At 41.4% G+C, this 21533-nt stretch overlaps 1 protein-coding gene across 3 annotated transcripts; it reads left to right on the forward strand.

Annotated features, from left to right (window-relative positions):
- Positions 1-4533: 4533 nt before the first annotated feature.
- LOC143136783 (uncharacterized) lies at positions 4534-15446 on the forward strand. Of its 3 annotated transcripts, none has more exons than XM_076297477.1 (9): positions 4534-4569; positions 5246-5338; positions 7495-7674; positions 8254-8321; positions 8493-8544; positions 10157-10385; positions 11910-11977; positions 12515-12647; positions 14079-15446. In XM_076297477.1, the coding sequence occupies exons 2-9, from the start codon at positions 5246-5248 to the stop codon at positions 14567-14569; spliced, it is 1314 nt and encodes a 437-aa protein (XP_076153592.1). In that variant the 5' UTR covers positions 4534-4569; the 3' UTR covers positions 14570-15446. The 3 variants fall into 3 exon arrangements, with proteins under 3 accessions (XP_076153592.1, XP_076153583.1, XP_076153577.1); XM_076297468.1 differs by having other exon boundaries at positions 4537-4754; positions 8496-8544; XM_076297462.1 differs by having other exon boundaries at positions 4537-4754; positions 14079-15445.
- Positions 15447-21533: the final 6087 nt, after the last annotated feature.

The raw sequence follows: 21533 nt of genomic DNA on the forward strand, positions 1-21533 counted from the left end.
GTCTGTGGCAAATCCTTCCAGTTTTGGTCTGCGTTGCGACAACACCAGAACATACACACAGGAGAGAGGCCATACTCCTGCACTCAATGTGGCAAGAGTTTTACTTTCAGTCATAATCTTAAAACTCACCTCCATATTCACACAGGAGTGAGACCATACCAATGCACTCAGTGTGGGAAGAGTTTCATTCGACGTAAGCGTCTTGAGGATCACCAGCGCATTCACACCGGGGAGAGGCTATACCACTGTACTCAGTGTGGGAAGAGTTTCCTTCAAAAGACAAGTCTCAACGTACATCAACGCATTCACACAGGAGAGATGCCTTATCAATGTACTCAATGTGGGAAGGGTTTCTATCAACCTTGTAATCTCAAAGTACATCAGCGCACTCACACAGGAGAGAAGCCATATAAGTGCACTCAGTGTAGCAAGAGTTTCACTCACGTGAGTACACTCAAACGACACCGACTCAGTCACGTAGGAGAAGGGCCGGCACTCTGAACTCTGAGGCAAGAGTTTCACTCGAGAGGACAAACTCGAACAGCACACGGGTACAGCTCCCACCATTCTAGTCAGTCTGTGCATGATGTGTTCATTCGTTTTTCCATTTAAAACCAACAATCAAAAAACGAATATGCGCTTATTTGTTCTATATCCGTTTCTAAACGAGGGCCTTCACTCATTTTGTTTACTTGCTAGAACACAGTTGGCTTGACCCGCAAGTCACCGTTGTGCTCAAATAGAACGCATAGCCTACAACGTTAATTTACCTAAAAACTATGTGGTCCATGTACTTTTGCATTCATTCATTATTCTTTTTTGAAAGTGAAATGGAAAATGAAAAACAAGTGATATATGACTTTTTGAAATTCTATAGTCACTTGTTAGATGAAAATTATCCCGTATTTTCACTTAAGGGATCATGCTACAAAGACGATGTTGACTTTTGAAATGCAAAATGCAAGAAAGAAAAATAAATGTCTTTCAATCGTTCCATTCGCGACGCATAGCATATGCTGTGCGTATGTTCGGAAAAAAAAATACACCAATCTTCTAAAATTTATTTTTACGCATCGCGGATGTAACGCTTCAGTTACACGGTGTAGCCCCTCTATAACAGAATTATTTGTATAGTACGCTACCTAAAACGTCTGAACTAGGTTTTCTGTAACAATGGTTCCTTTGGTCGCCTGCCGGTCATACATTTTCATCGGGTTGGACCTACAGAAGTTTGAATGCACTCGGGGTTAGCCTACTTCTGTTTGCTGACGAAACGCCAAGTTCCGTCTGCACATCATGAGTTTGTGTTTGTGAACATCGCAAAATCTACACTCCGCATCCACGGCCTGTCTGTGAGGTGCTGTGAAATGGCTGCAAAGCATTGCATGCTTTTGGCAACAGGTCGCAGATTAGGATCACAGATGGTAAAATGACCCCCCCCCCCACCAACCCTCAAAGAATGAGCAAAAAACGGTCTTGTTTCTACTTCCAGATCTATCTAGCTCAGACCTAGGTAGCCTACTGTCCAGATAGGTTAGAATGACATTTATTTTTCTTTTTTTTGCATTTCACATTATCCATTCATTGAATCAACAGTTGTAATCCTAGGTCAAAATACGACATCATTTTCACCTAGCAAATGACTATAGAACAAAAAGTCAGTTTTTCCATTTTCCATTTCCCTACCCAAATAGAATAGTGAATGAACGCAAAAGTACACAGACCTGACATTATACATGTTTTTCATTTTTGTTTTTAGAAACGGAGATAGAAAAAAAAAAACATTTTAGGTTTTTGATTGTTGATTTTAAGTGGAAAAATTAATGAACGAATCATACGCAGGCCCTAGTCCCTGACCTGAATAGACTGTGGAAGAACATGGTGTGCTGGGAAGTCACTGGGTGTTTGATAAAGTTGTATCACCCTCCATTCCACAGGGGGGCAGTACTCAGTGTAGTCAGTACACCCTCCAGCTAATGTGACTCAAGGGAGTTATCGTGGAATTTTGTTTGCATGGAATATGTTTTAAATGTCCTTTCTATTCATTAATTAACATGGAATAAATTATTGTGATGTTGTTTTAATAAACCATTGTTGACATTCAACATTATAGCACATCAATTCAGTATTAAATGTTTTCTGCACATGTGTGTCATCAGTCTACCCTACAGCATAGATAGACTAACAGAATCTTAAAACATTTTCTGTACCACTGAATCACATCTAAGAATTTACATAAACTTGTAGTTCTTGCCGTAATTTAACATCTGGTATCCCTTTGTTTGGACGCACTTCCTGGACTCTCTCTCGTTCATCTTTCGTCTCTGAAAGACTTACCTCAGATGTGTTTTGGGATTACAATAACAAGTTTTTTTTTAGAATGTAGGCTAGTGTCTATTTCTCTCTAACTTTCTCAAAACTCAAGCATAAAAGCCAAACAAATGACATAGACCAGGGATTCCCAAACGGTGGTACGCGAGCTGCCACTAGGGGGTACGCGAGATGAAAAGGGCAATGGCGGACAGGAGTTAAAAATGATTAATTAATTAATACTCTAATTAATTCATAAATAATACATAATTTCGAATCGGGTTATAATGATATGGAAACGTGAAATTAAAGGAAATCATTTGTAAACTATAATAGGCTATGTTTTCACAGTTTTGTTGAAGTATAGGCTAGGTAGAAGGCTGCGTAAACATGGAAAACTGGCTAAAAACAGGGACACTGTCCAAAAGGCCTAATTAAAGCGGTCGAAGAGGAGAAGCGAGAGAAACAGAGCAGGACACAGGTAAGGATGGAATGGGATGGGGGGCAGACTAATGAAGGTGGAGATGGAGCGCAGGGGATAAAAGAAAGAACGAGACAGAAAAGACTGTGCGAAGAAAAAGTATGATGAGGCATATAGTCCTAGGCTTCACGTGGATTGGGAGACAGACTGCCCAAAGCCACAGGCCGTGGTCTGCAGTGAGATGCTATCTAACCATTGTAATGTGGTTCTACACAGTTTTTTTTTTGCGTGAGAGCTTATAGACCAGTTGCACATTTTGATTTTGTTATCATGTAGGGCGGCTAATTAAACACGATGCCTGGAATGCGTCAATAGAATGTGTTACTTTTTTATGTGTTGGATGGTGGGGGTACGCGAGCCAAGTCAGGATGTAGAAGGTGGTCCGCGGGGAAAAAAGTTTGGGAACCGCTGACATAGACAGAAAGATAGATAGATACTTTATCGATCCCCAAGGGGAAATTCAAGAATTAGAGGAACATTTATCTGAGGGAAATGATTTAAGTTAACTCAGTTCATATTATCTGATAGTCATTCAGCTTTAGAAAGCATGAAAACTGGGAAATCAATAAGAGATGATATAATTCATAAAATGAATATGTTTTTGTATAATTTAAATGCAAATTATTTTAAAATCAGGTTTCTTTAGGTACCTGCTCATGTTGAAGTGAAGGGGGATGAGGAGGTTGATAAACTTGCAAAACAAACACTGAAACACAATAGAATACTACAAGTTTCATATAGTAAAATCTGAAGCTAAGATATTCATTAAAGCATGCAAGATCAGCATGGCAGGAGTGTTGGGTGGATCATGACAAAGGGAGACAATTATATCATATACAACCAGATTTTGGAAGGAGAGTCGAAGAGCGGAAAATATAATTACACGGTTACTAATAGGACACAGCGCTCAATGCGTGTGTGTGTATGTCCATTTGTCAGATAGTCTAGTAGTGTATGTACTGTATACAGTAGGCTGATAGTAATTTTTAACAAACACAATGTAAAAATGTTCTCCCATAACAAGGTTGTAATGTATTATGTACATTTGAATAGGCCTAACTATCAAGTTTCCTAATGAAAAGGCTCTTCAATAATTAGTTTTGAACGGAATGCATGACACAGGAGTTTTATGTTTTTCTTTTCATTTTTTAGAAGAACTGGATTAATAAAGAGTACACACATGATATAAGGTCGAAAATGCTAAAAATGTACCTGAAATGTTCAGAAGGGTTTGATGATCATGAACATGTGCCCAAAATTCACATTCCTAACTCTATAGAACCAAGATCTTAGCATATGGTGAAATTCTGAGCTATGGTCACAGACTTCAATGGAGCAGTCGCTGCCTCTGCTCTGCATAAAGGGAGATTTTGCAATGTTTATGCATGTTTGGTGCATGTGGTGGTATGCAAATGTCTTATTTACCTTCCTGAAAGACACAGAGTTAATGAAAAGAATTTAATATTTTTTGGTTTTGATTGGTTGTTTATTTGTTGGTTTCTGTTTAGTTATTATTTATGATTTTTAGATTTATTTTACACCCTCCTGATTGAGTAGCCAAAAGTTCCAATAGTTTCACTCTACACACTCCTGTACAGGAGGTGGCGGTATACAACAATTAAACGATGTAATCTGCCAATAAACGAAAGAAGAAGAAGATCCACACTCCAGCCCAGTCGGTGGCAGTAATGCACCTTAAGTTGGTTTGCCTACCACCATAAAACACAAAAGAAGAAGAATTGTCAACCAAAACAAAAGCCGCCTGCTTGTTGTGAGAGGTTAGGCAAACGTTTGTCTATTTTGTCACTGAGGTGCTTGTAGTCTCTTTTTGTTCTAGTCACCAGTCACCTGTTAATCTTAGCTGGGAGACGACATGCAGGAGGGTTCGACCTCGCGCCTTAAGCTTTTGTCGCTATCAAACCACACTGATTCCGTGAGGCTACGAAGAGTTGGCGCGGAGAAGGTAGGAGTCGCACCTGCTTGGGTATATTGTTTGGAGAAAATACCTCAGGCCTATTTAACCTAAGTGTTTCTACCTAGGGATGATAACTGAGCCAACAATAGTGAACCATAGGCGATTAGTATGAAGCCACAGCAGACGCTCTGGTTTCCCAATACAGTTCTTTCTTTTCTATTTTTTTTTTAACTGAAAACTTCATGTCCCTTCTGGATTCTACACCACCGGCGTCTCGGTAGCCGAACATATATTCTTTAATCACCACCGTTAGTCTTCGAGTTTGTTTGAAGTCTGGGTTCTCCCAGCTACCTTGCAGTCTTGAAAACTGTGTCACAGATCAGTTCTGCCTTCCGTGTAGCCGACTGGCTGTGACTACAGCTGTTCAAGCAGCTTTCCTGACGAGTAATTTGCAGGGTGAACATGGAAGGCAGAATATGAGTGTTTTTGGCAGTTATATCGGAATTGATTTATTATGGTGTGTGTGTGTGTGTGTGTAGATGAATGAGGTTAGTCAGCATATGGACATGAGTCACAAGCAAGCCTGCATCGACCTGGAGAGGGCCACCCAAATCATCACACAAGTGTTACAGGTAAGACACACACACACACACACATACATCATCATTCATCATCATCACACAAGCATTACAGGTAAGACACTCACACACACATACACACTCATAATGTTTGCGCAGGAGAGAGAATGACAATAAGAGCTCAAGCATGCACCCAACCAGCTAACAAGGATTAGCTAAACACTAAGACAAGACTTCAAGGCCATTGAAATACATTTTTCTTTCAAAAACAGAAATGGTGAAGGCAGCAAGGTAGGCAAGAGAGCTACATCACTGGTCCAAACGTCAGTATAAGAATTGGTTTATAATGCTGAATGAAGCACAAAGCTTTACTGAAGTTAGTGCACGTGTTCAAATTCACAGATACAACTAACTAGGGTAACTTTTATGCGCATACCAATGTGCGAACCTACCGTTGCCTATAGCCTACATATGGCTGTGCGTAGTCTGTGTACCATATTCCCTCAGGTGCTCTTTACCCTTGACATCCCTTATCAAATGCTCACGGCTGTAGGCTAAAAGTTTAACATGGGCGAGACATCTGTGGGATCATAAAATACCAGTAGGCTGTACAATCAAGTATGCACATTTTTAAAAATCATGAAATTAAATCAAATTTATTTACAGTCTATACTTCTCTGTGTTCACCTGAGCACCCATTACTCTCGTTTGAATTACTCTCGGACCCGTGATCGGATAGATATGCCTGCATGTCAGATGAAAGAGGAGACACATAGCTATCATTTGATACCAAGTACATCCTTCTGTGTTATAAAACAGATGAAGTGACAGCACAATAATAACTTCATATAGCTCGACTAGCCCACATTTTTGTGGCAAAGCATATTCATAATCCGGTTTTGAGATCCTAGCAAATTCCTGCATGGTATCCAATTCAAGGCTCACATTGCATCCCAATTTGTTTGCCAAATAAGCACTTTTTTGCCTTTATTTTGTTCATGGCAATGCAGTAAAAAGTTGTTGTGGAGAATCATCATTAGTGTACACACAGGCTAACACGTAAACTCGGGTCAAGTCAGGTCAGTTTGTGTCACAGATATGGAGCGCAGAATGGTCATTTTTTTATCACTAAATAAAAATGGCATTTATTTCTGCCATTTATTTCTTAACATCCCCTGAGGAAGAGTATTAGCTCTGTGAAGGGAGATCTGGACAGGGCGAACCAGCTGAACCACTTCTACAACAGGTTCGACTGCCCTGCTCCAGCTCCAATAGCAGTGGTTTGTCCACCACCCTCTGCAGACACTGAGCTTGCCTGCCCAACTCACAACTAAAGGTAGTGAAAATGCCCTTAACGAAAGGTAGTGGAAATGCCCTTAATAACTAAAGGTAGTGAAAATGCCCTTAACTAAAGGTAGTGAAAATGCCCTTAACGAAAGGTAGTGGAAATGCCCTTAATAACTAAAGGTAGTGAAAATGCCCTTAACTAAAGGTAGTGAAAATGCCCTTATTAACTAAAGGTAGTGAAAATGCCCTTAGTAACTAAAGGTAGTGAAAATGCCCTTAACTAAAGGTAGTGAAAATGCCCTTAGTAACTAAAGGTAGTAAAAATGCCCTTAACTAAAGGTAGTGAAAATGCCCTTAATAACTAAAGATAGTGAAAATGCCCTTATAATAACTAAAGGTAGTGAAAATGCCCTTAACTAAAGGTAGTGAAAATGCCCTTAATAACTAAAGGTAGTGAAAATGCCCTTAATAACTAAAGGTAGTGAAAATGCCCTTAACAACTAAAGGTAGTGAAAATGCCCTTAAAACAGTCTAGGGTCCTAATGGTTAAGAACCTTTCCCAATATTTCCCATATTCGCTTTTCCTGGAGGGGTGTCTTTATTATTTTAACTTCTCGCGTCTCCAGCTTCTCTACCGTCACCATCTTCATCCTTCTGTCACACAGGTAGTCTATGTGACAAGTTCATTGAACTAATTTTAACTGACCTGCCCGCAAATGACCCGAATATCATTAAAATGTTTATCTTTATGACTCGTAACCGTGGTTATCCATGGGCGACCACTCAATTTCGGGCAGATGCACTACACTGATATCTATAACGCCTCTGATGAACTGTGTGTGTGTGTGTGTGTGTGTGTGTGTGTGTGTGTGTGTGTGTGTGTTAGTTATCTAACATGTTTGATGTGTTTCTGCCTTCATCAGCATGAAGTGGGTCGGAACCAGGAGCTCTGCATGTTGATTCGTCGTCTGGAAGAGAAGGAGGCGGAGACTTGGCAGAGTCTGACAGAGCAGGTGGAGTCAAACAAGGAGCTGAAGCTGAAGATCGATGAACTGCAGAAACACCTGGAGGAGAAACACAACTCTCTGATACAGGCCAACCAGGTGAGTGTGTGAGAGTGAGTATTCAGTTAGTCGTAGCACATCTTATACTGGCAGAATTCTCTCCTCCCTCCTCTACCTCCTCTTCTACCACTTCTCCTTCCATACTTTCACAAGCACTTAAAACATAGCCTTTAGTATTAGTACCGACAGATGCAGTGGTAATTAAACTACACTGTAGTTGAAATGTTATTCTGTTGCTGGAGCTCTGGAACTCAAATGTTATTCTGTTGCTGGAGCTCTGGAACTCAAATGTTATTCTGTTGCTGAAGCTCTGGAACTCAAATGTTATTCTATTGCTGTAGCTCTGGAACTTAAATGTTATTCTATTGCTGTAGTTCTGGAACTCAAATGTTATTCTGTTGCTTTAGCTCTGGAACTCAAATGGTATTCTATTGCTGGAGCTCTGGAACTCAAATGTTATTATGTTGCTGTAAGTCAAGTGTCTGCCAAATTAATAAGATACAATATAATAGTTCTCTTCTAGTGATGTGTGTGTGTGTGTGTAAATTTGTTTAATTAATGTGTAGGTGTGATTAATGCAGTGTGTGTGTGTGTGTGTGTGTGTGCATGTGTGTGTAGACTGTGGTTTTGCTGAAGACTGAACTAAGAGACCTGTGTCAACAGCTGCAAGGCCAACAAAGCAATAGGTACTCAGCACACACACACACGCTCTCACACACACACACACACCCTGTTTCACACACTCACAGCAACATTTTTTTTAATCTATTCAAGTATGAAAAGGATCTCTTTTCAAGTCGAGACATTCAAGACTAGTTGAAATCACTAACAGCTCCCTCTAACCCCCCCCCCCCCAGCAGTGATCAGGATGTGAATGAGAGGCCACACATTGGGGAAATCCAGATCAAGGTAAGATGAACACACACACACACACACACACACACACACACACACTACATTAGGAACTAGTTGGAACTAGGAAATTACTTTCTCAAACTTGTTTGGTCACGGCAGACTTTATCGTCAATAAACATGACCCCCCCTCCCCAGTCTAAGGATTGGCCCAAAAAGCTATCTATATGGGTATGCATAACACCATTATGATTATCATCATCACCATTATTATTATTACTACTATATTGTTATACATGCTCTTCAAAACAGTAAGTATAAATATAAGTATATATACTCTTCAGAAAGCTATCTATATGGGTATGCATAACACCATTATGATTATTAGGGGTGTAAATCGGAGTCTTCATGACGATTCGATACAATATCGATTTCTTAAGCCAATGATTCGATTATTTTCGATACTTCAGAATTCCCCACGATACGATTCGATACGATTCAATACTCAATATTTTTACATGATATCTATGACGTTTCAAATAAATCAACAAAAGTTCGGAATGTAGGAGCAGGTATCTAAAGCCTTCGTTATACAGCCTCATGTCTTTGCATATAAAAAAAAAAACACCCGCAGCTTAGGAGTAGGTAGTGCGCTTACATCGGAGCCATAGACAGAAAAAGAAAGGTCGGAGCTGATGCTGAAAATAGATAGGCAAACAAACAGGCGGCAAAATAAACACATTAATCGATACTCTTGCGGACGAATCGATGCATTGAATCGCCTGCTGCATAATCGATGCATCGATACGAATCGATTAATATTTACACCCCTAATGATTATCATCACCATTATTATTATTATAGCCTGCTATATTGTTATACATGCTCTTCAAAACAGTCAAGTTTTAAAATACATTGTTCACAAAATGTTTGTGAAAACATGCACCTCAGAGGACTGCTTTACTAATGTAAAATATAATTACAGTAGTTTCATTGCACGTCAGAGCGTTTCTCAGGATGGTTGCATGATTCTTGCATGAAAAATACTTCTCAAAACAACAGCAATTATATGGCTGCTTTTTAATTAAATAACTTTCATTCAAGATACACAACTACCAGCTTTTGTGTTTGGTAAACACCGGAGTAGATAGGCGTAAATCACAGATCTAGAGATCTTTATTAAACAGGAAGAATAATTAGGCTTTTGGCCATGTTAAATTCAAATCTAACTATAGCCTACAATACTCAATGCTAGACAGTGTGTTCTCCAGTCTCGGCTCTGTTTTTTTTTAAGTTGAAAAAATCCGTCAAAGCCTTTCAACAGGTTGGCCAATTTATATTCAAATCTGACTATAGTCTACAATACTCTTTCTATTTCTGTCGGTCCGCGGTTATCATACGAGTGACGGAAGCACTGGGTATAATTTGACTCAGCAGCTCTGCGGACCAGCAGTCTTTTCGTCGTGGACAGGTGCCGGTTGCGGCCCATAGTTTGAGAAACACTGGTATAATCGACTAGATGTGAAGGATGTATACTCTTGTCTACTGTTGTGTGTTTTTGCAGCAAATCCGGATTCCATGCACCTTGCTTATATACAAACATACACACTTACACACACACCCTACACACTTTTCTCACACATTCTAACATCTGTTATGTGTTTTGCAGCAAATCAAGAGTCCCAGCTCTCCTCTCCAATCAGACCAGCAGACGGCAGCTGATGAGCCGCTGGACTGGTCAGAACAGATGATGTCGCCTGCCGGTCAGATTCCGCTGGTCTCGCCTGACGGTCAAAATCTGATGGTCTCGTCTCACAGTCAGACCCTGCTGGAGGCTCCAGTGTCTGGGATTAAAGAAGAAAATGCTGTTCATGGATATGAGGAGTGCAGTCAGTATGGTAAGGAGTTGTGGAGAGGAACACACACACACACACACACACACACATGGATATGAGGAGTGCAGTCAGTATGGTAAGGAGTTGTGGAGAGGAACACACACACACACACACACACACACATGGATATGAGGAGTGCAGTCAGTATGGTAAGGAGGTGGGGAGAGGAACACACACACACACACACACACACACACAATTGTATAGCCTGGGTGCCAGCCGAACTTAGTCCCGCCCACAACATTTGAGGTCGGGAAGTTCAGTCTGGCATTACTCCGTTGTGGAGCAACTATGCTCGCACCAGAGCTGGGCGGAGCAATCAAATCAGACTTTACGATGATAGACAGGTGAGCAACAGCGCCTTGTCTATTACATCATCTGAGCACGCTTGGGTTGATTATGTTTGTCTAGAAGGAGACAGATGGCGTCTAAGACCCCATATGGAAAATGCAAATTTTTTCAATGAGGTTTTATCACTGAAAACGATTATTTCTGAAAACTTTGGCCAAAGTTGAGATGTGAAATTCGTTCGTTTGAAATTTCTGATAAACAGCTGGGAAAGGTAAGCTATTTCGTTGCTCTGATTGGTTAGGTCTATCCAATTGAGTGCAGAGGCATTCCCCCCTGTATTGGTTGAAACACGTCCCATAATTACGTCCCAATGGAGCTGTATCAGACTCCTATTCTGACTAGAATTTGAGTATGACAACATCAGACCCCGTTTACACGAGCATGTGTATTTTTATAAACTAAGACATTTCCCTATGTTTGAGCCTTTCATTTAGACTCAAACGGAGAATTCGCCCCGTAAAACGGTTATCCCCAAAAAACTGTTCTAAACTGAGTTCTAAACAGAGTTTTGGGCAGCCAACGTCACAGTATGCGCGACCAATGTTTACATTTACATGTTCTCACGTGCGACTTTTCAGGGTTCTGATTGGTTAATGTGAGCTTGAGGCTATCGTTAGACTGCCACTGTGGTTTGGCGTGCTCATGACAGCATGTATGTACACGGGTTTGTGTAAACACATTTTAAAAAAAAAAACGGTCTTGTGTACATGCAGTTTTATTTGCAAACGTAGATGGCCAGATATTCATTTAGGAAAATACCCTGCTTTGTGTAAACATAGTCTGAGGCTAACAATTTTAACAATCAGGGGTAGAAAAGGTTTGGGTCTCTGGATCAGAGCCAATCAGAGGTAGAGTAGGGTTGGGTCTCTGGATCAGAGCCAATAAGAGATGGATGGATGGATGGATGGATGGATAGATAGATAGATAGATAGACTTTATTGCCCCATTACCACATTGGTGGTATTTGTTTACAAAAAGTAGCTCAAGCCAATAAGGGAGAAAAGAAAGAAAAACTGAACAGAATAAATAAGTTTAATTAATTGCCTAACGTCAAATAAACACACACATACACACCTGCTCAACCTAACTTGCGCTCACCTGGTAGAAATGTGTTCATTACTTGTCTGCTGAATGAATTGATGTGAATGTTAAAGTCTGTTCTGTTTTCTCCTGCAGAGAGAGCTGACCCCAGAACACAGCAGACCTCCTCTTCAGCTGCAGACGTTAAAACCAAACAGACCCAGGTACTGTGTTGGATATTTGATGTGTGTGTGTGTGTGTGCATAATATGGTTTAATGTGGCTGTGGTCAAAATTAATCCAAGACAACTGGTGTGAGACTGCAGCTTTATTCACGACGCCGGGAGCATGTTACGGACATTAAATGTCAAAGTAACAAGCCCACACATCTGTGGGTGAAGCCAACTCTTATACCCTTACCCCACACCCACGGAAAATCACAAGTTGTCACCCTCCAGTGATCACTTAACCATCTGGCATTTTAACAGAGATAAGAAATGTTTACGACCCCCCATCCTGAGGGTTACCCACAGTTCGGTGACACAGGGGTTAATTTAACTAAACATTCCAACATAGGAGTTTCAGAAAACACAAGGGTCAGAGTAAGGAGATGGCAATTAGATTTCACTACATGTATATAAAGTATACTAAACATTCAATGAGAAAAATAAAAAATTATCCCACATGGCATTTCTCACTGTGTGTGTGTGCACATGTGTTACGTAGAGTTGTTGCATTTCTCACTTCCTCCATGTGTTTTAGGATGAACAATCAAACATGGCTCCAGTCTTCAGCGTTAAATCAGACCCGCCCCCTACAGACCGCGTGTCTCTGGCCCAGTTGAAGAGGGCAACAGGGATGCAGGTGGACTACCATCAATCACAGGAAGTGAACGGTAAGAGACGTCAGCAGAGTTTAAAGTCGCACTCCAGCAGTTTATTAATAATAAATACACCACTCCTTTCTCTGTTCCTGTAAAGGAGGAGTCATCCCTATATTCCCGGGGTCATAGTACCCCAGGACCATAGGAACTAGGAGTCATAGTACCCCAGGACCATAGGAACTAGGGGGTCATAGTACCATAGGAACTAGGAGTCATAGTACCATAGGAACTAGGGGTCATAGTACACCAGGACCATAGGAACTAGGGGGTCATAGTACCATAGGAACTAGGGGTCATAGTACCCCAGAACCATAGGAACTAGGGGTCATAGTACCCAAGGACCATAGGAACTAGGGGTCATACTACCCTGACGTTTTAGAACGGCTTTGTGAAGAGTTTTTGTAGGACCTTCTTAAGAACACTGTTAAGAAAATTCTTAGGAAGATATTGGTGAATGAGGCCCAATGGACCCTGGGAACAAAGGACTATTAGGAACATAGAACCCTATAAACATAGGACCCTTGTGAACATAGAACCCCTGGGAACACATGACCCCTAAGAACATAAGACCCTAGGAACATAGTACTACAACAAACATGTTCCCAAGGTCCTATCATGGAGTCCCTTGCACTGATGCCATTATCATTTCCCTCTAATTTGTCCACTCTCCACCATGTCTTAGATTTTTACTGGTGGGTACATGGTGATGTGTAGCTCAGCTTGTTCTTACTGTAGTGTGACAGACCAAACCAGTTTTTGTATTATAGGGAATACAAAACCTAACCTGACTCTCGCCAGAATTCGTTCCGCCTAGCTCCACCTGGGATCGATCCATTGGAGTGGTGCTTCAGAAGGCTGGGCCTTATTAAAAAATCCTTGCATAAGATTGGATAAGCCACTTGTCCGTCATCTATTGACGTGCTACTTCAACCACTCGCATTGAAGCCAACCCGTGACGCTGAGAACAGTTTCACAGTCGATTCTACGCTACGTCACAATCTCGTGCCGAAATCGCTCTCAACGGAACCGATCCTAGATGGATGTGAGTGGAGCTAGGCGGAACGAAACAACAAAACCACCACATCAAGGAAAATTATCTCAGTTAGCTCAGTAAGTAGCAGATCACTGTACAATGCAGGAGACCGGGGTTCTGGGTTCTGACCTCTTTTTTGTACCATTCATACAGATCACACTCCTGTTCCTACTGCAGAATGAGTTTCACTGGTCCTTCAGATTTTAGCACCCATACCACTACACTCAATGTTGAAAGGGTTTCACTTGAAAAGAAACGCTCAATCGATACCAGCACATTTACTCAGGAGAGAACAGAACAGAATTGTGTATCTCTTCAGCTGCAGTACTGCAACAGCTGCAACTTAAAACTGACCTGGTCCAGTATGTTTTTGATTACGTGACTGTTTCTTCCTTTTTTGTGTTTCACAGGAAAAGGATCATATCTCTCCTCGTCCATCTTGCACACTGAGACGAGGAAACCAAAGCATTACCTCTGCTCTGTCTGTGGCAAATCCTTCCAGTTTTGGTCTGCGTTGCAAAAACATCAGAGCATACACACAGTAGAGAAACCATACTGCTGCACTCAGTGTGGCAAGACTTTCACTTTCAATCATAATCTCAAAGTACATCAGCGCATTCACACAGGAGAGAGGCCGTATCAATGTGCTCAATGTGGGAAGGGTTTCTGCCAAAGCAGTAATCTCAAAGTACATCAGCGCACTCACACAAGAGAGAAGCCATATAAGTGCACTCAGTGTAGCAAGAGTTTCACTCACATGAGCACACTCAAACGACACCAGCTCAGTCACATAGGAGAATGGCCGCCACACGGAATTCTGAGGCAAGAGTTTCACTCGAACACCAGTGCTCCCACCATTCTAGTCCCTGAACATGGTGTGCAAGGAAGTCACCAGGTTTGATGAAGTTACATACATCCTCCATGCCACAGGGAGGCAGTACTCACTCAGTGTAGTCAGAGTGGCAACCTACAGCATCATTCTAACATCAACAGACACAATTCGCCTTATTCACACGGAGGCCAGAACGAGGCTACAGGGTACACTTGTCATTACACCTCAGTCCAGCAGGTGGTGGTAATGCACTCCGTTTGCAAACTGAAGACAAAAAGAGGCCAGCGAACCCTTTTTCAGTGAGCTTTACCACCACCTGCTGGACTGAGGTGTAATGGCAAATATACCCTGTAGCCTCGTTCTGCTGACACAACTGTTGGACTGAGGTGTAATGGCAAATATACCCTGTAGCCTCGTTCTGCTGACACACCGTGTGCCAGAAACTCACTGGGCTGTGCATGTCAATGCATTTTGTATTTGGTATTATTCCTTGTGTTTGGCTGCAGGCAGTGTCTACTGACAGCCAGTGTCTACTGACAGCCATGCCACAGCCCTGAAGTAGTACAATGTACAATGTGTTGCGGCTGTCTACAGACAATTGTTCATTGCTGTTTTTATTGCAGGTGTTTATGATGCTTTAACAAATCGACATGTTTGATTAAAAATTCAAGAACGAACAAAAACATATTTTGTGATATGATGAATATATAGAGAGGTAACAAAGAGGAACATACACACAGGTATTGTGTTTGTTTGGGGGGGCAGGCTGACCCCACTTTGGTCATTTTTTGGACGTTTTCAGACCCTGGGCTGCCCTGGGCCGTTTTGTGTTTTTGTCCACACAAATTGGGCAGCAAGTGGATCATGAGAATTAATTCATTAATTTAATAATTTTTGGTCATTTTGCCTTTTGTCTCTATTGTTTGCTTGCCCTTGCTTTACGGCTCCTACACACAGCAGCGTTCCGTCAACGCATACCAGTGGGACGTGTTAATAAAAACTTTGAACAGAGGGAAAGTGGTGCTAACTTCCAAAAACCTAGATAAGGGATTAAGCTGGGATTGGTTGGTTATCCTGGATGAATTTAGCCTTGACTTGGTTTCACAAAAAAGATAGCACATAAGTTACCATGGGGATTTATTCTCTGCACCTACTAGCTTGGTCCCAACCAGGCTAACAGACAGGCTTAGTTAATTATAATGGTAATTATGTCGTCTTATTGGTTCAGCTAGCTGTCATTCAAATCAGACCTCCGTGTGAATTCTTAAGGAGCTTTATTCCATTTATATACTATTTAATAAATGTATTTGCTCGCAAAACACAACAGATTGTCTGCCTACTACCATATGGTTATCATGTTAATTGTGATAGCTTTATAATTAATAACATACTCATTGTTTGCTTCTTTTGTTTATAGACGTTTGATGAATAGCCAACTGTAGTAGTTGATAAGAAATGGAGGGGAAAAGGTGTTTTCAACAAATTCGTGGGTGAATTCTTAGGGAGCACATCTTACTTTACTGTGTATGGCGTCAAAGCTACATTAGCGTCAACCAGCTACAAATAAAGTGTGACTGATTCGTTAGTTTGGCCAACAAAGCAACAATGTACTTCTTACATAGCATTTTTGTGAGTGGAATAAAGAAAAGAACTGATCATCCACATTAGTGATAAAAAAAACATATTTATGACCTGAGAACATTCATCAGTGAATAGATATGGGCGCAACCTACCTACCCGACATGTCTTGAGGTTAAACGAGACCCTTGATTTGATCAGACATTACAATTTCTACATTTATATGCAACTACCGGAAACATTGATGTTTTTAATGAAATCAGGCTAAAGAAACTGATGAACTAGATACATGTGTTAAAAAAATGGGCAGTAAATGCAATTAATTTCTATGAAACTTAATTGAAGTAACTTTAGTTTAATTGGGCCGACCATCAATATTTTTTACACGGCGTCACATACAAGGAAATTGCTGTAGCCATGACTGTAGATTGACTCTAAATTGTATCTTGTTGAACACAGGAATGGATTCACTGAATGCACTGCACTGCTTTCCCATGCCCACATCCAAGGCACCTAACCCCTCACTGCTCCCCGAGCACCGCTGTAGCAGGCAGCTCACTGCGTCGGGGTTAGTGTGTGCTTCACCTCACTGTGTGTTCACTGTGTGCTGAGTGTGTTTCACTAATTCACAGGTTGGGATAAATGCAGAGACCAGATTTCCCTCAGGATCAAAAGAGTATATATACTTATACTTACTTGAATAAGGTTGGAGAGGCGTTTTCCTGCAGATGATTCCACCTCAAGGAACCCCATGAAATGTTCTGTCACTGTAATAATAATAATAATAATAATAATAATAATAAGCTTTATTTGTATAGCACCTTTCATACACAGAATCCAGCTCAAAGTGCTTTACATTTGAAGCATGTAACACAATAATAGTCAGTCAGTCATTATCAATCACTTTTCTTCATTGCTGGGGCCGTTTATGATCCACTCAGCAACATATCAAAAATATAGAAAATAACATGTCATAAGACTGGCAGCCTTAACCCTCTTACTCCCCACAAGCACGCCATATGGCAACTGTGGCAAGGAAAAACTCCCATATTCCAGGAAGAAACCTTGAGCAGAACCTGACTTAATAGGGGGAGCCCATCTGCTTCTGGCTGGCTGTGCCCTCCAATGGCAGCAGATGTAGAATAATCTGAAAAAGTAGTCTACAGGATAAGATGAGTTAACAAAGCTTTCCTGTACAGGTATGTTTTCAGATCTTTTTTAAAAATATTTACTAAACTCGCCTGCTTGATGTACAGAGGCAGGGTGTTCCATAGTTTGGGGGCATAATGGATAAAAGCAGCTTCTCCACTTTGCTTGTGGAGCACTTTGGGTACGATTAAAAGATTAGAATTGGATGATCTAAGTTTCCTTTGTGGTTGATAAGATATTAAAAGCTCAGAGATATATGAAGGTGCTATGCCATTCAGAGCTTCATAAGTAATTAACATAACCTTAAAATCAATTTTATAGGAAATAGGGAGCCAGTGCAGTTCAGCCAACACAGGGGTGATGTGTTCTCTCTTCTTGGTCTTAGTTAAAAGTCTAGCCGCAGAGTTCTGTATGAGTGCCAATTTCTTTAGATGTTTTTGGGGAAGACCAGTGAAAAGTGCATTGCAGTAGTCTAACCTGCTAGTGATAAAGGCGTGAATTAGTTTTTCTGCATCTTGTTGAGTTAAAAATGGCCGCACTTTGGCAATGTTTCTCAGGTGGAAATAGGCTGTCTGAGTAACTTTACTGATATGGGGCTTAAAACTTAACTCTGCATCTAAGATGACACAGAGGCTTACACTGTAGGAGTGTCTGTGTCATACTGCAACCATTCTAACTATAACAGGTGACTGTTCTATGTGGCTGAGGTCTGGGGTGCAATCCAAAATAATTTAATAGTGTTTGGTTTGGTTTATCTCCTTCAACATATAGTGAACAATTGTGTCACCAATGTAATGCAAGTAGTTCATTTTAAGCATCCTCTGCTAAGTACGTTTTATGGCTGGCTCCTCAATCCACATCAGCAACATACGGTTTGAGGACAGAATCAAACTTGGCAATGACCTCAACTTCCTTAAGGAAGTTTCCATTATTTGGCTGGTATAACCTGTCTGAGTTCCCCCACAGGAGAATATTTCGCTCAGCCAAAGACTGTATTATAGCCAAAAACCTCGCCACCTCCTCCTTTCAGCTTAAAGGAGTGCCCTTTCCATTTGATCAATTAAATGCTCGGCGGGGCAGATGACAGTGCTTGGCGGGCCGGAACCGGCCCGCGGGCCACAGTTTTCCCACCCCTGGTCTATACCAAATGAAGGTCACGGGTGTAAAGTACATTGATGCTGTGTTTTTCACCAACAGCTCTCTCTGTTCAGCCTCCCAGTGCTAGCAATGTCAGTTCTACAAATTTTTTTCTTCTATTATATACCTATATAAATAATGACAATAGTTGTACCTAAAACAATAACAATTAAATTATTTACTGTGTATATAAAGGTATATAAAGGTTTCATATACAATATATATATAATAAGCAATATCAGGCCTCCACTGGAAAAAAGACTTCAAGTCGAGTCTCCAATTCCTTCCATGCGGTCATGTGCCCTGGATGCTCTGAACTGTGGAGTACTCGACGAGGATGGATACCCGACGAGGATGAGGATGGATACCCGCCTGACAGGAGTTCGGACAGATATTTAGAAAGGATGCTCGGGTTCCGTTCGGGCCCGGTCACATCAGCGCGATAAGGCATTGGACCTTTTTTTTTTTTTAAACAGCTTATTATGTAGGTAGCCAATGAGCCTGTTTCACTCGATGCAAAGGTTTGTCTTCCTGTGTGCGGAAAAATTGTTAAGCTTGCTGTGACAACGAAAGACGTGCGTATTAAGCTACATGTGGCAGCGCAACGAAATATGTGCGTATTAAGCTACATGTGGCAGCGCAACGAAATACGTGCGTATTAAGCTACATGTGGCAGCGCAACGAAAGACGTGCGTATTAAGCTACATGTGGCAGCGCAACGAAAGACGTGCGTATTAAGCTACATGTGGCAGCGCAACAATGGAAGACGTTAAAAAGAACTTGGCCTCAGGAGATTTGAAAACCACCGAAAATGTGTGGAAGTATTTGTCAAACCCGATAGTGATGAACCTGTTGGTTATGTTCAATGTAAGGGTTGAGTTCTCATGACATATGACAGCAAGAAGAACGGGAATTCCGCCCTGCAGCATCACGTGGATAGAGTTTGTAAATCACCTGGGCTACTGCAGCCGAGCATCACTGCCTTTACTAGTACCTCAAGACACCTTTCTAGTGTTTCCCTACTGTGGTTTGGGAGGTGGCGATACCTGGGGTTTGTGTACTGTATTTTTTGTTTATGTTTTTGTTATGTTTTCCCGTGTACACTGTTGTTCTTCTGTCTCAGGTTTCCCTGCTGACCAGCAGCTTCCTTGCAGCTTTTTTGGGGCCTTTTCCTAGTTCATATCCTGATTACATATGAGATGTATATTTATACAAGTATGATTGCAAGATATGAATAAGACATTGTATCGTATCGTACTGCTGTAAAGACATGAGGCCATTTTGTTCCATCGAAGGAAGGGGGGTTCATTGAGTTGCCCCAGCAGCTTATTAACATTGAGGTCCAGTGGCAGCGCAGCACGTACTGCCTGACCCCACCACTGTGTCAAAACAATGCCGTGAGCTGGCAACAGAGAAACGCACAAAGCTGGTGGAGCAGCTAAATGACATTCTGACATTCTGACTGAGGTGAATTCCATTGGAATGACAACGGATATCTGGACGGAGGATTACCACAAATGAAGTTACATGACCATAACTTGCCATTTTGTGACACAAACATTTAAAATGATTAGCATCGTATTGACCACGGCCGCATTCCCAATGGAGGAGGCTAAGACAGGGGAGAAAGTCTGAGGGCACTGATGATGTTTGAGCCTTGGTCTGTCACCCACACCACTTTATTCAGCAGACTCATATCCAGGCCATACTCCGTTAGAAGTCTGATAATTTAGCCATCATCCGCGAGCAGCATCTCAGTTGGATCTGCGTAAAGTGGAGATCCAAGAACTCCAAAAAATTTCAACTTTCCTCTGGCCTAAATATATAGCCAGCTCCGAATGTTTTCCTCTTCAGAGAGAGACAACCTTTACCTGGTGGTTCAGAGACAGCTCAGTGACATACACACCAAAAGAGGCCGCCGCTGAAGGACCTGCGCCCAGGAAAGCTGCAGTTGACTTTGAAAATGTACCTGTTGAAAATGTACCTGTGGAGACGTTGAAATGTACTCGACTCATCATGCAATGCAGGACGACAAAGATGTTTTGGGCTGGTGAGAGATCAGCAACTCAACTACCCAAAGCCAAAGTCCTTTTAGGCAAGTCCCTCCACTCAGCGGCCATATTGCAACGCTTTTTGGGCACTTATTGGGCATCTATTTCGGCCGAAATGCGCGTCCGCAAGGCTTCACGACACCAATCTTGCTCCAGCGGCGAGATCACACCACATTATTGGCTCAATGTATTCACAATACAGCACATGATTGGCTCACTGTCTTCACATGTCGACGTTTTGCCACGGAAGGGGTGTGATATGTGTAGACAACATTGGAAAGTCCCTGCCGAAGCTTAGTGTCCCACGGCATCCTTTTCATTCCAGCCAGCAGCAGGACCATCAAGCAGAAGAGAACAGCCTGAAAAGCCATCCACCGTTGATGCAATCCTTTTTCTGTATAAGAACATGGATTAGCCTAAACGTTGGTGGATGGATTATGTAAATAGATCCCATGTTGCAGTTTAGTAGTGTTAGATTTTAGTGGTTTTCTGTATATCATTCTTTTGGTTCTTTGTTTAATACTGCAGAAACTGCGGGGACAGGATGTTTATTGTAAGCAGACAGAATGTTGTCACCTTACAATAGCAAATGGTGTACCTAACTAATTGTTCCCCCACAAGACGTCTTAATTGAATAAGGCTATATCACTGCCTGTTTCCCCCCCTCCAATTTGACCCCAGACGTGAATGTATATTCTGGTATTATAATTAGCCAGGAGTTTCCCAGATCTTTGCTTCAGTTCATTACCTTGGCTTCACCTTGCAACACTGTGCTGTGCTGTGCGTACAACAGGGTTACCAGAACTCTGTTGTTACATCCAGAATAAAGAACTATTTTACCTAATTTACCTATTTTACTAAGTTTTTACCTGCTCTTAACTACACTGGAATCTACTCGGTCAACTGTGTCTCCATTTGGGATTAAGGACACAATTTTCAATAGCATTCTTCAGTAGCCTATACAATTTTCGAGGAAAATAGGCTGCATTTGTGTTACGTTAATGTATGTGGGCCTATATATTTTTTTTTTTATGACTTAAAAATGTAATAGGAATGTAGTGCTATACTATGAATCATTAGCCTGGTTGACACCAGACCCTTCTCAGTAACTGAGAGTG

Source organism: Alosa pseudoharengus, unplaced genomic scaffold (assembly GCF_046254945.1).
Source record: "Alosa pseudoharengus isolate Yale_2024_CS ecotype anadromous, Long Island Sound unplaced genomic scaffold, YU_APseudo_1.1 YU_APseudo_1.1_scf_1, whole genome shotgun sequence".
Lineage (NCBI taxonomy): Eukaryota > Metazoa > Chordata > Actinopteri > Clupeiformes > Clupeidae > Alosa > Alosa pseudoharengus.

Bases quoted from the DNA above. Each gene is read 5' to 3' on its own strand.
- LOC143136783 (XM_076297462.1), top strand. From the start codon at position 4,665: ATGCAGGAGGGTTCGACCTCGCGCCTTAAGCTTTTGTCGCTATCAAAC. The intron at 4,755-5,245 runs GTAGGAGTCGCA...GTGTGTGTGTAG, and splicing joins GAAGAGTTGGCGCGGAGAAG to ATGAATGAGGTTAGTCAGCA. The intron at 11,978-12,514 runs GTACTGTGTTGG...CATGTGTTTTAG, and splicing joins TTAAAACCAAACAGACCCAG to GATGAACAATCAAACATGGC.